The sequence below is a fragment of the Symphodus melops genome (genome assembly GCF_947650265.1).
Source record: "Symphodus melops genome assembly, chromosome: 2".
In the NCBI taxonomy this organism is placed as follows: domain Eukaryota; kingdom Metazoa; phylum Chordata; class Actinopteri; order Labriformes; family Labridae; genus Symphodus; species Symphodus melops.
In genome coordinates, this window is record NC_136692.1 from 20,809,925 (window position 1) to 20,827,186 (window position 17,262).

The 17,262-nt window shown below is 42.0% G+C and overlaps 1 protein-coding gene across 4 annotated transcripts in view; it reads left to right on the top strand.

Moving 5' to 3' along the window:
• Positions 1–17,262, top strand: part of rptor (regulatory associated protein of MTOR, complex 1) — a 170,082-nt gene that overhangs the window by 42,673 nt on the left and 110,147 nt on the right. For all 4 annotated transcript variants that reach the window (XM_079337749.1, XM_079337751.1, XM_079337750.1 and 1 more), the window contains exon 5: positions 15,939–16,097. In XM_079337749.1, the coding sequence (XP_079193875.1) occupies positions 15,939–16,097 (159 nt within the window). The remainder of the gene's footprint in view (positions 1–15,938; positions 16,098–17,262) is intronic.

A 17,262-nucleotide genomic window follows, 5' to 3' on the forward strand; every position in this document is an offset into this window, starting at 1 on the left:
TTGGTTGGACTGGGCCATTGGAATAGCAGAATTAGCAAGGGTTATTTTTCATTTTCTATCACTTCCTCAGTTTGTCTGCTTCATTGATTATAGTCATTTGACCAAAGTGTGTCTTTTTTTGTTTGGCTGAAGAAGGAGGTCGTTTTCCTGTATGCAGTGGGGAGTCTTGTCATTAAAAACTAGATTGGCAGTGGTATTCTGGAGAAGTATCAAACACGTATAAATAATATGTTCATTGAGTGATTTTTAATGCAACTGCTCTGCATCTATTGTTATTGATGCTCTCTGTCTCCCATTAGTACATCTATTTTCCTGGCACTGGTTAATATATAAAGCCACACATTTGCCAATCAGATTTCTTGTAAGTGCAACATAACAACTCCGCAAATATGGGAAATGGAAAATTTCATCCAGAGTGATGTTAAAAATATCCTGTGAATGCTTTTAAGCTTACCTCGTCTTTTCCTTTCCTGACATAACACAGAGCCAATCCAATAAAGCCGTCTTCAGCTTCTTGCTCAATGTCATTAGGTTGAATGCAATATGAATGGAGCCGCATGTGCTTCCATTACTCCTTTGAATGGAAAGAGGAGCTCTCTTAGTCATTGCCAGAACACTACAGCTGTATCCAGAAGCCTATTAGATCTGATAATGTGGGAGCTTTTTTTAGGTACAGAAAAAGACTACACACGTGGTCCAGAAATGTGGCAGGAGGGCAGAAAATACACTTCAATGTCCATTTCCCAGTGCTCTTAGGCCTGGGTATTTTGGAGTAGAAGGTGGATGTACACTTCATACACTTGAACATACAGATGATGAAAGAAGGCTGTTTTTATGCATGCTTAATAGCTTTTGATATCCCTATGGGCTGGAGTCGCAACCATATACAAACATTTGGCTTATTGATTTCAGCAACCAGGGCTTGCCCGACGTCCACATGCCCAACGTTACAGACACTCGTATATCTTTTTAAGCAGGCACAGAGCTCCAGGAATGACAGGTTTCATATATCACCTGAACTCGGCCCGGGCTCCTTGTCCTCACAGCCGCCGACCCGCCCGTCGGAAGCAGCTAGCTTAAAAATACAAAAGAAGAAAAACATTCGTACAAATTTATTTAAAAAAATAATGTCACAGTTTGTGAATAATCAAGACCCCCTTGCCACTTAGCGGCTCATGGAAAGAGCCACGAACATCTAATTCGACCAACAAAATTGTCTTCACCCATGTCAGTTTGAAAACACACTTTTTCCCGCCATTCTCGGTTCTTCTCTGCTTTCTCCACAGAGCCCGTTAGCATAGCCTGTTGCTTAACGCAAATGGGTATCCCTTTAACCTTTTTCTCTGGTGTGAAAGCTTATTTTCGTTTCAGGCTGAATTCAGTACAGCACGTTCCCTGTTTGAAGAAGCTGGAAGGAGAACCTTCCCAAAAGCTAAACTGCAATGGACAGGGCCACGGGAAGATTTTAAAATCTTTGCACTGCGTCACCCTGATGCCATGCAGCATACCTATGCATCCGGTGCAGTGTATTATACTATACATTACCTGATTGGCTAAAATAAAGGGCTGTGGCCCTTTTTATTCCTCTGCAACACGTATGTTGCCAGTTTGTTAGGTACTGATGTATAATCTGCGGATGTGCATTCCAAGCATCGTTACTATCACAGTCTATGGCAGTTATTGAATCGAATTTAAATGCCCCCTTCCCCTCCCCCATTTTCTCGCTTCACATGCAAATGAGCACGGAGTCTCTTTCACCCTCATTAGCCTTAAAAAGCACAGAAAGGTGATACCTGACTGGTATTCAGCACCAGGGAGGAGACGCAGACTTGTGTGCACACACGTGGTACAGGGAAGTGGAAAGCTACAGACTTGACTGAGGAAATGTGAGGCAGTGGATACAGGACACAGGTCACCTACATCAGTTGGGCACCCTCCTTCCTGTTTCCATGACAGGACCTCAACACCTCCAGAGGGCTCATGGGAAACATCTGGCGTCCCAGGTGTGCCCCCCTCTGCTTTCCCTCCCTCGACTCACCCTATTGCTACGGCTGCTGTTTTGAGGCCCAGGCAGTGTCTCTCCTCATCGTTCTGTAGGGCTTGCCCAATGCCCATGAAAACCCCCCCCCCCCCCCCCCCCCCCCCCCCCCATGTCCTTCAGAAGCCCTGAGGTTGACCTGTCCACAAAGCCTCTGCAGCCAAAATCAACAGGGTCGACTCTTGCTTTTTAGCCACTTTGCTCAGCATCAGCTGCTAGTTCACACTAGATGGGCATGTAGAGCTCTGTTTCTGCAGGCATATAACGCTAACTCACTGCATTACAAAACGAAAGTACAGTTTCAGCATTTCGTAATTTGAGTTTTTCAAAAGTGTCTTTATGCTCTGACAGAGACTTTGACTTGATTCATTATCAGACTGGACTGAATTTGAACAGAACCAAAGTCTCCTCTTATTGGCCAGTATCCAGGTCTTTTTCCTCAGGTCATGATTAAAACTGAAATATTATCGCAGGAGCTGAAAGAGCAAATAAAGAGACTCTGGAGCCCCTCATGCACAAACAGCACATTTGGACTCACAGAGAAGTCATCTGTAACATCCAGCTCTGGTGCGGATATTGATTCATTGATTCAGTTATAAATATGTCTTGAGAGACCCCTCAGCGCTGCTGTCAAATTCTAATAAGACACTAATGTGGTCAATAGAGAGCGGAAATGAGGAGAGAGAGGCGCTCTGATGTGCGTTGTTGCTGTGCTTCAATAATTGTGTGTGTGTGTGTGTGTGTGTGTGTGTGTGTGTGTGTGTGTGTGTGTGTGTGTGTGTGTGTGTGTGTGTGTGTGTGTGTGTGTGTGTGCGTGTGCGTGTGTGTGTCACAGCCACCGAACACCACTGTATATAACTTGAGAAAACATCCTTTACTGGAGACAGGAGCCAACATCCTGTATGTGTGTGTGTGGTACAAAATGACCATCTATTTCTGAAGCGAGCTGGATTGATGACACACTATCTATAGCTCAGTTTCTGTGACGGTCCTCTCGCTGCCCCATATTATAATCTAACCCTGTAACCCATATCCTCCTCTCTTACTTTTCTCTTATTTACTTTTTTTTTTACTCGGGCTGGGGATGCGGCTTCAACTTAAAACGCCAAACACACACTTTCTCTCCTCTGCAGCACACAGCTCCATACCATGTGGTGATTGGTCACTGAGCCGTATAAACACATGAACACACACACAAAAAAAAAGAAACTCTCATTTACCTGCTTCTCAGCAGTGGTTTCGTGAAAGCTGTTTTTTTCTTTTATCTGCACCCAAAGTGCCGAACAAAGACACAGAGAGAGATTACTTACAGTCTCATCTCTATTTACAGTCTGTTGAAATGTAGACTCCCACCAGGTAGAGATGTATTTATCTGGTGATATTATTTCAAATGGTGCAGAAGGTTTGTGGCGTCGCCTGTTTTAACTGCTCTTGTCTTCAGCACAGTTTCCAGAGGACGTTACTCTGTTGTTTTTTTTTTTGTTGCGCTGTTAATATCCACATTTCTTCTCTTGTTTGTTTAAGAGGCTCTAAGCGTGCCTCTTAATGACTGTAATACGTCTGTGTGGGTTTGTTTGGGCTCCTGATCAATATTAATAACTCATTACTCTACCTGGTGCTGCTATTTTCGCTCGGACGCTTCTGTGAACGGGAATCATGCGTCACAAGACAAATGATATCTGAGTCATAAAAACTCTCGACTAATTGGTTTTATTTCTGTTTTCACAACCTTTTACGAGGAAGTCTGAGCTGTTCATCCGAACTTCTGTGAAAGATTGATTCCCTCGTCGTTCTTTTTGTTTTGCATGTCAGATTCCCGCAGATATGGATTGGAGCTCTTGAGGTTCGACTTGCGGTAGATTCGCACGGTCGCACGAATGCACGCGGAGTCGGAGACAGAAGCAAGTCCCGATGTGCTCTCTCTGGGCTAATGCTTTGTGGCACTCTTTCCCCGCTTCAAATCTCTCCTCAATCACCAACTCGCGCGACTCTCCCTGCAGGGGAGCTGGAAATGAGGGCAGCCGTTGATTAGAACGGAGCCGAGCAGAGAGCTGTAATGGGCATCTGGCGGCTCGGGTTAAGAATAGCGGCCTCAATGCATGTGAGGGAGCACAGGTGAAAAACATGTTTGGATGTTTCCTCACGTCTTGCTCAAGGACTCTTACAACAGAAAACATTTACTTGAAGCATTTTAAAGGAAGGGTTGGGGATTTTCTCCAGATACATTTTGTAAGATTGCGGCTGAAATTGTGTTTAGAAAACTAATAAGTCATGTGCTCTGAACCCCCCCCCCCCCCCCCCCCCAGTTTTAAGTGTAAAACTTCGACCAATGTCTGCACTCGGTTCGAATTTTATGAACCAATCACGCTTCCCTATCTCCCTGCTCGCTCTCTACTCCATGTGTGCACAAGACCACACTCAAAGCTGGAGCCGAAATCCGCTTCTGGACCAATGACGCTCGAGCATGTAGGTGAGGGGCGGGGCTTTTGAGGGAGCACAGAGGGGAGGGGGTGAAGACGGAGCACAGAGAGAATGCTACTTTCAAAATCAGGCGAGTTTTTGACAATGACCAACCCTGCCTTTAATTAATATAGTTCAAAAGAATCACTGTGTTGTCTCTTTACCATTAAAGCCAATCGGCACTGAAATGAAGCTTTCATCCTGAAGTGAAATCAGAAATGGTGCATGAGAACTCCATCAGTATGAGTTTGAGTATTTGATCATTTGGGGCAAGTTGTTTAAGAAGAAGATTGATCAAATTTTACACTCCGTTATTAAGACACGGCCGGTCGGGGGTTCAGTTTGATCAAGGGCTCCTCTGCAGTGCTCAGGAAGTGAACTGGCAACTGTTCAGCGACCAGACCAATTTTTTGGATTTGGCACCGTCGGGACTTGAACCGACGCCGCCTTCTTTTCCCAACCCGAGTCCTTAAAGACTGAGTTACTGTTTCTTTGCTTGCTCGTGTATGTTTTGACATAACTGACACAGCATGCATTACCTCTTTAAAAAGAAAATCTCAATCAAGATGAAGTGCTTAATTTCAGTGAAATCAGAAAAAATAAATATATATATATTTTGGGTTGGATCTGCTGCCACATTTTATCCAACATGTGATAGTGGGTAGAGTGAAACTGCCACTCAGAGAGGTGCTCACTGCTGGAGGAAAGGTAGCTGCAGTCCAAGCACAGACATCCCTCGCTTATTGTTTTTGTGTGTGTGTGTGTGTGTGTGTGTGTGTGTGTGTGTGTGTGTGTGTGTGTGTGTGTGTGTGTGTGTGTGTGTGTGTGTGTGTGTGTGTGTGTGTGTGTGTGTGTGTGTGTGTGTGTGTGTGTGTGTGTGTGTGTGTGTGTGTGTGTGTGTGTGTGTGTGTGTGTGTGTGTGTGTGTGTGTGTGTGTGTGTGTGTGTGTGTGTGACTTGAATGGCTCTCTATAATTTCATCGTCTCATTCTGTTTGATGACAGCTGAGTGAAGCATGAGAGCCGCCAGCTGTTCATCTTTGTGTGCTGATCTGCTGCTATATGTTCACATACATGTAGTGTGATCTTTTTCTTTGTCACATTTTTTTTTTTTAATTTCGTGAAAATGTAGCAACATTCATCCCGGCAGCTATCGATGTGTTTTTAATCGAATGTGTTTCAGGCCAAAACAAGTGAACATTAGTTCAAAGACACATCGACTGCTGAGTATTTCTCTTAATGGTTTTTCTCTAAAAATTTCTCAGGTTTCAGGTTTTCATCAGCATCTGCCTCCACGTATAATCACTGTATTACACACACGCATGCACACGCATGCACACGCACGCACACACACACACACACACACACACACACACACACACACACACACACACACACACACACACACACAAAGACTTCTGAGAACAGCTCAGAACTCAGCTTTTAATTGGATTGGTGCTTTAAATCTCTGTGCTGCTCTTACTCTAACACACACACACACACACACACACACACAAACACAAACACACACACACACACGTTCACAGAGGTTTTGATCTAATACAGCATATCAAAGCTTCTTAAATCGGATGCTGAATGGGTACAAATGCTTCTGATGAACATGTTAAAGTGTCCTTTTTTTCGAAGAGCAGAACATCTTTCTTGAATATCTCTGAACATCTCATCTTCGTCTCCTCCTCCGAAGGGAAGCCAAACTTTTAACTTTTTTTTTTTTAAACAACACCTGATCCACAAATTCAATAGAAATAAACCAAATACAAAGTAACTAAGCCAGCCTTTAAAATGCAGTTAAGGAGAATTAAAAAAGAATTAAAGTTAGTTTTGTGTCATTTCTTTTTTTTTTTTTGCTTATTATTAAAAAATAACTTGCATATGTGCGCTCCATTGAACATCCGGCTACTACTTATTACTTAGGTATAATCCTACTGCACCTCTTTGTCTTGTGGGACTTGATGTTGGACAGTATGAGGCTTAACCACATCTGTCATTTCTCCCCACTGTTTTATTTTTCTCATGTGGGATCCCCTGGAAAAAAAGAAAACACAATCGTCTACAGTTTGTTGCTTTTACCAGTTTTTTTTTTTCTCTTGATATCTTGTGCAACCGGCCACTCAATGGCCTAATTCAGCCCACATGACTGCGATTCTGTTATCGAGCGTTCGTGCGGCGCCTTTTGTTGCCTCAGACGTTATGCCAAGAGAAGAGCAGACGAAGGTCTAAAAGACTCTTGTAGACGCATGGGGAACAAACATCTCTGAATAGTTCCCCTGGGCGGCAGTAGCTCAGTCTGTAGGGACTTGGGTTGGGAACCGGAGGGTCGCCGGTTCAAGTCCCGGCACGGACCAAGTCCGGAAACTGGTCTGGTAACTGGAGAGGTGCCAGTCCATTTCCTGAGCACTGCCGAGGTGCCCCTGAGCAAGGCACCGAACCCCAAAACTGCTCTGGAGCGCTCGCTGTGGGCAGCCCCCTCACTCTGAGACCTCTCCATTAATGCATGTCACTAGAACCCTGTTTGTGCATGAGTGTGTATCTCGGCCTATGTGTGTGTTAGACAGAGTGTAAACCGAATTTCCCCTCGTGGGATTAATAAAGTGTAAATTATTATTATTAAATTCAACCTTCGTCATATTTTACTGACTCAGAATATTATTTTTTTTATTACCAAGTACCTTTGAATCTGAACTGGTGCTTTGGTGCAAAACAATTAGCAAAGGACTAAAGCAAAAATAGTTGAGAAGCAATAGAACATACATACAATAGAGAAAAAACATCAACATGCAAGGTTCAATGGAGGAGCGCTACAGTTGTGCACTCTGTTCATTATTTACAGTACAAAAAAAACAAACAAACATCCAGGACCTTCATTGAACCTTTCAAACTGTTCTTCAACATGATCTTTAAGAATACATCCTGCTTAATTAGTACCATCCATTGACTTCTCAGTAATAGTGACTTGTTTGGGATGAGAGTACTTTATATATCCTCGTCTGGTTCTGAAAGCCTCTAAAGCGTCTCTGAGTGAAGGAGAACAAGAGAGAGGGATCAAGGTATGTTTGGATGAGTACACACAATGTCAATAGAGGAAGAGGAAGTCTGTGTTAAGGCGTCTAAGTAACAAAAAGTTTCAGGATGTAAGCTTTGTGTATTGTAAGAGGGAGAAGTAGCCACATTGATTTGGCAGCTCGGCTCACCTTCCCCACGGACGTAACAGTCCAAACACCGAGGAGGGATGTGTTTCACAAAGTTTCCCAAAAGTCACGTTTTTATTCTTTTCATTTTATCTTAAGTATTTGTAATCTGTTCTTGGTAAATGTACGGTCCGCTAACACTTTGTTCATTCGGGCCCTTCTGCTATAGTTACATAAGCCATGTCACTTAGTCAGCTGCAGCTGCAGCAGCAGCAGCAGCGCTCTGACTCCTGCTGCTCTCTTCCAGCGTCTTCTGAGAACACAAGCACAGAAGAAAGAAAGAGAGAGAAAGAGATCAATAGTTTTAGTGTACCATTAGATGTCTGCATTTGGACCACTTTCAGCTTTGCTATGTTTAATTTGTAGCTCGTAAATGTGCTCCTTTCTCGGTCGGAAGCTACATTTTCAGTGATTATTTGACTTCAGGTGTTATTGACTTAAACCTCCTGAACTGAACAGTGTAATCATCCACACCTCTAAAGCTGTAGTTTCAGGACTGAGAAATGGCCGCGTTAGTAACAGAGCGCCGACAGGAGGTGCGCTGGCAGAAAGGAGGGGAGACGTGTCATCCCTCTCCCTCTGCTACGTGCGACCTGCTGTGAACTTACTCAGCCTGCACACACTGGCCCCAGCAGGAACGCTGTCACTGGAGGAAAAGGCCATCGCTGAGCGGCTCTGCTCACCAGAGCGTTCGCTGCTGTTCACCCACATGGCTTCACTTTCTCAGCTCAATTAAAAAAAATAAATTAAAAAAAACCGAGTAAGACTGTATTAAGCTCTGCTTGAGCATTTTCTTTGTGCTTCTATGTGGAAGACTCCTCGTCAGCTCACATTCTGTCATGCTAAATCTCAGCGCTTATTCAGTGGCATCAGTCAACACAGACTAATGCAGGAGTCTCTGAAGGGTCTCTTAAGTTTGTGTTTTTCAAAAGGGATTTGACTTTTTTTACAAATGTTTAAACCATGTTCTCGTGAAGGTTATTATTTGGTTATTCGAAATAAGCCCAACGTTTTACATTCTATTGAAGGGGAACTAGGAAATAAGTTTGGTGTGCGTCGTGCAGCACTGTGCTCTCGTGACTTGGTCATGTGTATCGTCCCATCAACATGTCATCAATGAAACAGGTGGAAAAAATGGATCAAAGACGGAAACATCTCAGTTAGTTCGTTTTGTTTTTTTGCCTCTGTGATCAAATCAGGTAAAAGCAAAAACACTCTGACGTGATCGCAACTTTTTCATCCAGTTTTTTTTTTTTCTTGTTTTCTTTTTTTCTTCCCTCTGTTGTTCCTTTTGTTTTCCTTCACATCAAAACAAGCGACAGTGTCACAACACGCGTGTTGATTGGTGCTTGGAGGGGACAGAGGTGGACTCCACTCATTTCCTCTGGCTGACAACAAGTGGCTGCTGTCAAGCGTCAGCCGACTTCACACCTCCTTTAAGTTGATTCGGTTTAATCCTTCAACACTCAAAGATCACCCTTTACCCACATGAGTCGTGATGGGCATGCAATCCATCAAATGTTAACCCCAGTCAATTTATTGTTTGCCATGTTTCTACGGAGGAATAGCTTTTATATAATGCAGTGACGCAGGCTGACTCTATGTTTGAAAACGAGCTTTATCGTAAATAGAAACGCTGACATTCTAACTTGAATCCAGTTGTTTGCCGTCGCTGCAGATATCCCCTTTTTGTTGTCCTGATCTTCATGACAGCCACAGTTATTCACGTGGCCTCTTACAGCTAAACAGTCTGTATTTTAATTGCATCCTGAATGCTTTGGTACTTTGAAAAGGTCGCCCGTTCTCACGGAGTGACATGATGATGAATGGTGCGGAAGCCGGCACAGAGCACACCTTTGAAAAGAGTTAGTTTCCTGTGGCCTTGATGGATGTAATGGAGGGGTGGTGTTTTTTTTTTTTTTTGGGGGGTGTGTGGAGGTTTTGTGAGGTAAAGAGGAGAAAGGCAGACGGCTGATGTTTAAATCCACCTCTGGTGAGAGTCTGGCCCCCACAGGAGGCTGCAGCTCCCCCTTCAGGTCAAAGTGGGTTGATGTTAGGAGATAAAAAACTTCTTGTACACACTGTTTTTTTTCCCCCAGTGTTTTGTCTGAGGTGACTCTGTCTTAATGTCTCAATTTCCCTTCAATTTAATATGACAAGCTCGCATGAATGTCATCAGCTTTGCTTAAGCAGCTAAACACAGCTGAGAATCATTTGAAATAACAACTACATGTCGCTGAGAGTAAAAAAAACAAAAAACCCAGCTCTGGTTTCAGACACTATACCTCCATCACTGCAGGTTCCTCGCTAACACCATTACGCCATTTAGATAACACTTGATATCATCATGATAAGCACTGCGCCTATCAGCATTCAGACAATCTTATGAGATTATGCTCAAATCAAATCAGTGTTCCAGCTCCACTCACATGGAAATTTAAACTGATCCTGATGCAGGAAGCTGAACTGTGAAAACCTTGATAAAAGTCTGCTCCGCGTAGCTTCAACAGTAGGATGTGTGAGCGACACACAAAACCAATTTGTAGTGAGGTCGAAGCTTCCAGAGTCAAATAAATATTATTTATACAGCTGGAAAATGTAAGTGGGGTCATCCATCAACGTGTTACTCCTTAAGAAATAGACTTTTTTTTTTACACTATTAAATCTTCAGTGGGGCTCAGTCTGCAGGTGCTGGGAGCCCACCTGACATTTTCAGTAGAGATCAGGGACCTTGGTCAGTGCTGATGTCTGTCCCAGACTATTTCCTTATTTGATGTGTTAACAGATCTTCTCCTAAAGCTTTAGAACAACTTTAGGAATTGTCTGAACCCCAGATATCTCAAGCACGTTTTACATTTAGGCTTTAAAATCTGGATGATCAGCTACATAAGTCTCTGTGCAGAAATAACAAAAAACAGAAACAACGAGAGAGAAGTCTAGAAGGAGAAGGTGTCCGGATGACTTTTCCATCATGCCTTCATGTCCATTATAGATTTACTTGTTTTGGATTCATTTATAGGAACATTTTTTTTTTACCTTTGATTTCTCTACACTACACAGAGTTTAGTAGAGAGTTTAGTTGTTTGCTTTGCTTTGGTGAGTTTTCTGTGGGAGTGAAGATAAAATGAACAACATGAAAAAAAAAAAATAGAAAGGAATCTTTCAAGGCTTTTATTTTGAAACACGTGTGAAGTTTTTAAATGTAATTAACCATATGATGTATAATTCTATAACAAACACACCAGCTCTGATTTAAATACGCAGTTGGATAAAAGTTAGTTTCAAAAAATCCCCTTTCATATTTCAAGGTCAGAAGTGCGTCGCTTCCACATGCTGTTTCCTGAATATAATCTGGCTCAGTTGTTAAAGTTGGTCGACTCTCAACTATAAGGTTGGGGGTTCAATCCCCAGCTCCTGCAGTCACATGTATTCTTGGACAGGACACTTAACCCCGAGTGGCTCCCTCTGCTACTTCGGCAGCTTACCGACGTGTATGAACGGGACAAGCTCAAGTCCATCAACCATTAACCTGTCAACAGGAAGACGTTTAAATACAGTGAATTAATGAAACAAAGCTTATCCCGTCATATCCGGTGAATAACCAAAATAAGGTCGTTCAACCAGTTTTTAATGATGTGTCCGTCTTCTACTCTTTGATTAGAAGTTGTTTTTCTTCTTCCATACCTATCAATTAAACATTCTCAAAAAGAGTCGCATCCCTGTCGAGGCAGAGGGAGTCCTGTGATGAACGCAGGTTTGCTTTAATGCTAATTTGCTATCTTGGAATAGCTGCATGCTTTTCGTTCTTGCCGTCACGTGTGGATTTTATTTGATGGACTCCGCAGTGTCTCTGTACACTGGCAGAATGTCTTGTGGTTTATTTTAGTCTTTTTTTTTCTTCTTTTTTTTCTTTTTTGTTCAGGTTTAGTGAGAAGTTGAGGCAGAAATGTGGCTTCTCCTTTGATTCAAAGCGATTGGATAAGAGGCAGGCTGTTTGGTAAAGGCGTGTAAGTTATGTAACAGAAGGGCCTGGGCGAGTGTGATTATGATTCAGACCATTCTAACCGGGTGCTTTTCTGTTGCATAACTCGTTGACACCTCTGTGTCCCTTCCATCCACACAAACACTTAATCTAATGAACTGAAGGAGCACTAACAATGCAATGTCCTCCATCGCTGACTGTAAACTTTCTCAAGGAGCTTTCCCACTCTGCACATCCACACGGGTACAGACACGAGTATCGCGCTGACTTCACTCTTATAAAATCCCTCAGATTGCCGAAGTATGATCTCAACTTCGCAGCAGGTGGCAGAGAAAACAAGTTTCTTGGAGTAAAAGCAACAGTAGCAGCACCTCAAGCTGAGCATTCTGTATCGTTGTTGTTTGTTTATGTGTAAAATATCGGCTTCTAGTGTTTCTCTGTGAGCCTGCACTCAAAAAAAACCACGGCTGGGGCTGATTTGTTCAACAACAGTGAACAAGCTGTTGATATCAGGAATGGTATAAAATGTGTGTCATACTGAAAAAACGTTTGAACACAACCTTTCTTAGCTTTCTTTTTTGCTGTAACATTTACCAGCGGGACCACATCCTTTGAAAAATCTGCCATTGTGGTTTGACATGTAGAGTTTTCTTTAGCCAGTCCTTGTAAGTGAAAAAAGGCTTTTGAACGAGTTAGCGTCTTTGAAAGAAGAACAATGTCTTTGTTCGAGTCATTGTGATATTGGAATCTTTGCTAACAATATATCTGTATGCGGTCTGCCAGCCCACTTAGTCATTTCTGTCCTCGTTCAGACTCTTATTGTTAAGGCGCCAAAACCAGAAGGCTCAAAAGATATCTTCCCCTGCATGGCATTTCTCACATTACAAAAGAAACATTATCTGTTTTGAAGTTAGAGCTTGGCTTTGTTTCCGTTTGAGGAAATATGTGATTTCATTCCAAAACAGGGGGCTTATATTTTTATGTCTTGTTTTCCCAATGCTTGGTCGGTTTCCAAAGAAGGTGGGCTGCCTCTATACTGGGTAACTGATAACTGATAGTGCCACACTGTCAACCTGCCCGGCTGGGTATATCTGCTGGAAGTCATTACACTAGTTTTACTTCTTCTGGATTTAGTTTCTGTTTAGTTTGTTTAGTTGCTGAATTGAACTTTTCACAAAATAAATGCCCTTCAGGGGTTTGCTCAAGGACACAAAACCAAACCACTTTGAGACAGCTGCCAAGCCTTTAGGAAGCAAGCTCCCCTCCTCTATAGATCAGTACGGACGTCAGGATTATGTCACAGCGGTTATGAGTGCATTATAGTGGTAAAAATCAACCGCTGAGAAGCTGGAGTTAAAGAGATGTACATTGGTGAAACAAATAATTCAATAATTAACAAAGTCTTAATACTATGATAACAAATGAGGGCTCATGTCTTGTAATGCTGCGGGTCATGTTTTTGTGGCTGGCTAGGCAGAGCTGACTCTTCAGACAGGAAGCCTCTCCTCATCTGAAAGAGTTCTCCTGTCACTGTAAGAAAAACTTGCTTTCTGCTGCCAAACTGTGAAAATGAATGGAGAAGACATCCAAAGGGTCCAAAACTTTCTGATGTGAATTGACCACAAAAGCTTCTGCAAGCTGAAGATGTGCAACCGCACACATTCACTGTACAAAAACTGAAATGGTCTTAGGAGCGCGTGCTTGCAGCCGTGTTGACATTTGCTTGTCTCTGAAAGCAACTTATACATTTTTAAGGAATATTGAAGCTCAGTGTTTAAGTGTTCTTTACCTTCACAAAGCTTGTTCCGCTAAAACTGTCCATGATGACTTTGGACTTTGGAGTCGTTGCTTCAGTTTTTTTTTGGCCAACTCTATTTGGTACAATGTTTAAAGTGATATAGTGACCATTTATTTTTATGTAAGGTTATTTAATCAATGATATATTTTACCCCATCTGCTGTTTTTTTTTCTACTAAATAACTTCAATTGAAGTAGTTGGTTTTATTTCTGCAGCAGTAAAGTTTGTACATTGAGCTTCCTCTCCGTTCAGTACAGTTTTTTCCCCCCCAAATGTCTTTATTGGTTTTTGTAAATATTCAAATATTAAACATGAGCACTGAGGAAGCAGTTTCATGAAGATCATCGATGTGATAAATGAAGAAACAAAGGGAGAGGTCACATCTCTAGCAGACTGTTCACAGACCAACCACAAAAACAACACAGGAAAAACGGAACTGTAGTAGAACACATAAAACAAACTCTCTCAAACAAACAAAGATCTCTTACCACTTGTTAGGACGGAGGATAATGGATTTTTGTAGCTTCACCCAGCTAATAACTGTATCACCTAAGTCAAGTCTCTGAAGAGTGGAAAAGAGATTAGTCCGCTCGACCTGATCAAACGCTTTCTCTACGTCCAGGCTGACGACTACACAGTCTGATTATTATATTGAGAAGCCTTCTTATAGTATTGCAAGAGTTTCTGCCAATTCTAAACCCTGTTTGTTTATAACTGTAGGCAGGACCGTTTCTAAATGCAAGGCGAGAATCTTTGAAAGTGGTTAAATATCAGTATTTAAGAGGCTTATAGGCCTGTAGGATCCACAGTCATCATCAGGTGTTCCCTTTTTAAGAGTGAGGCTAATATTGGCCTCTGTGAGTGACCTGGGTGGGAAGCTCTTCTTCAAGGCATCATGAAACATTTTCAACAAATGTTGTATTAATAAAGATTTAAATTCTTTGTGAAATTCACATCCCAGCCAGTCTGGACCTGGGGCTTTGCCGGAGTTCGGAGAATTCAAAGCTCCCTCGACTTCCTGCTCCGTTATTGCTCTATTAAGTCTTTCCTTCTGTCGATCTGTGGATTTTCAACTCAGAATGGAGAAAAAAAGCTTGGGGAACCTCTGACTAGAGATGGTTCTCTCACTGTTATATAACTTCCTATAATATCGTTCAAATGACTTGTTAATTGTGTCTGCTTTTACGATCAGCACCTCTAATTGCTGAAATACATTGGGAATCATATTTTTTATTTACTGATCTATTTCTATTACTAACTACTTATTAGCAAATCTGATAGACTGTTCAGTTTTATGAGTGAGTAAGGAGTTCAATGAGGCCTTGGTAGCTAACACTGTTTTCAAATGAGTCTCAGAAGACTTTTTGACTAATTCTTTTTCTGCTTCTGACAACTTAATTTCAAACTCCCTCAAACGTTCAAGTGCTTTTTGTCATTTACTTTTCACATAAGAAGTGATTAAGCCTCTTGAATAAGCTTTTCTTGTTTCCCAGAGAGTTAAAGGAGAGCTATCAGGTTCATTAGTAATTGTATAAAATATCCTAAATTCAGAGGCAAAATAAGAACTGAAGTTAGGCTCACTGAGCAAGGAGGAGTCAAATCTCCACGACTACTCCCTTCGTGAAGGAATGGGGCTATCATCTGAGATTAAGATATTTCCAATAGAGCAAGAGGTTACTTGATTTCATGTTGATCTGGGGACAAGGGTTAGGGTTGTTTCTTTCCTTGAACTTCCTGTTTTTGAGCACCGTTATTTTTACCTCCTCAAACTGACCGTAAAGTGTTTCCATCACTTTACGGACAATCAATGTCAAACTGCACCTTTCAACTTGGAAACATCCAGAAGAAAAATATGCGACATGTTGAACAACCCAATTTATCTTCTGTTTATTTCACACTTCTCCTTAAAGTGTGAGTCATGGCCATGACATGCCGAGCATCCAAGTAATTCATAGTCCTCGGAGAAAATTGGATTATCTGGCTGTTTTGTTGTTGTCAGCCTTAGAAGTTTCAAATAAAAAAACAAGCAGCCGGTCTTATTTCTTTAAGTCACCGTTGGATCACCCTGACTCTGTGCCCTCAGTTCCTCTGCCATGCGTGGCCTTGAGACGCACACAACATCAAGAGACGTGTGAAGCCACGAAGCAAGATGATCCCGCTTCATGGCCAGCCCCACCTACATTCTCTTAGATGTGCGTGTTTGTGTGTTCCCCTGGGGTGCATCATCCACAGGCAGGATGTGTGGTGATGATGTAAATGTATTGTCATTTTGTGGGAATTTGTTTTCATTTAACTCTATCATGTGTCGATTTAATGTCTGTGTTCACTGGCATGTGTTGCATAGTTCACACGTCTTCATCTTCTAGGAAATGACGAGGGGAAAAAAAAAGAGAAAAGATTTTCACATGCAAATCATCCTCACCTGTTTTCTCTCCTTGTGCCTGTTTTTCCAGGCGCGTTACAAACAGAGTCTGGACCCCACAGTGGACGAGGTGAAGAAGCTGTGCACGTCACTGAGACGGAACGCCAAAGAGGAGCGCGTCCTCTTCCACTACAACGGCCACGGCGTGCCACGGCCCACCGTCAATGGAGAGATCTGGGTCTTTAATAAGGTACCACTCTAACAAATACAGGCCTCTAAAACGTACATGCTGTCCATTCTCTCTGTTATCTTTTGTGTATGTCCAAAGTTGAGTTTATGCATCAAAACAGCAAATTTAATTAGATAACGGGAATTAACAGAAACAAAGCAACGCTAATCTCAACATACTTGTATAAGAGCAATTCAGTTAAACCTTTATTAGCATTACCATTGCAGTACTCTGTTTCCAGCCCTTTTACAACTGTTGTGATCTGTTGCTTGCGTGGAGGATGTGATATGGACTCGAAGAGTATTGCATCATGACTTCACTATTTTGGTATTTTAAAGAGAGACCTGAGCATATTTTTTACAGCAATGGATTTAGAAGATATTTAACCATGACGGTTCCCACAGAATAAGATTTCTCGAGAGTTAAGCTGAGTTGCTCTTAAATGGCTAAAAGATCTGATAGTGTGTAACAGACTCATCACTTGCTCAACCCACGTCTTCAGTTTGTGAGCGAAAACGGGGGTAACGTAGTCTTCTTCTTACTACTATCTGTAGTCCTTTCTACAAGAAAAGTCCAATATTTTAGACACTGTACATCGATGTATGACAAACACTGAGCGATCGCATAAAACAGTTGTGTAAAAGGCACACCTAGATACCTGCTCAATGCTAACACATCTGTTGGTACTACTTGGAGCTCATGAAGCCATGTGTCTATTATTTGCATAAGAAATGTCTAAAGCACCAAGAGCACGTCAGGGCTAAGACGTTCAGTGAATGAATGTAGCTGTAACTAGCTTTAGCAACAGTAACAGCAGGTAACCCCAAAAAGGTAGAGCCCCAATTGCAAAACATTAAGCCTTGATTTAGTTTAAATGGTTAATTAAATATCACCAGTACAGCTTTCCCTGAATATGTAGATGAGCTTTGGAGATTGAATGGTTACATGTGCCAGGCTGTAAATGTTTTTAATTCTGATGTAGAGTTGGGTATTTGTAAATGGGTTTTTACTCGTTGCCTTCATTTTTAATTCTCTGAGCATGTCATTCTCAGCCAAGACATCAAATATTTTCTTTAAGCTTACCTGCATGCATTCAGACTTTGTGACGTACAAATTGTACATAAAATCTTTCAATCGTTCCTCTCCTTATTCCGTGAGTAAGCACCCACTCACAATGATGCACCAC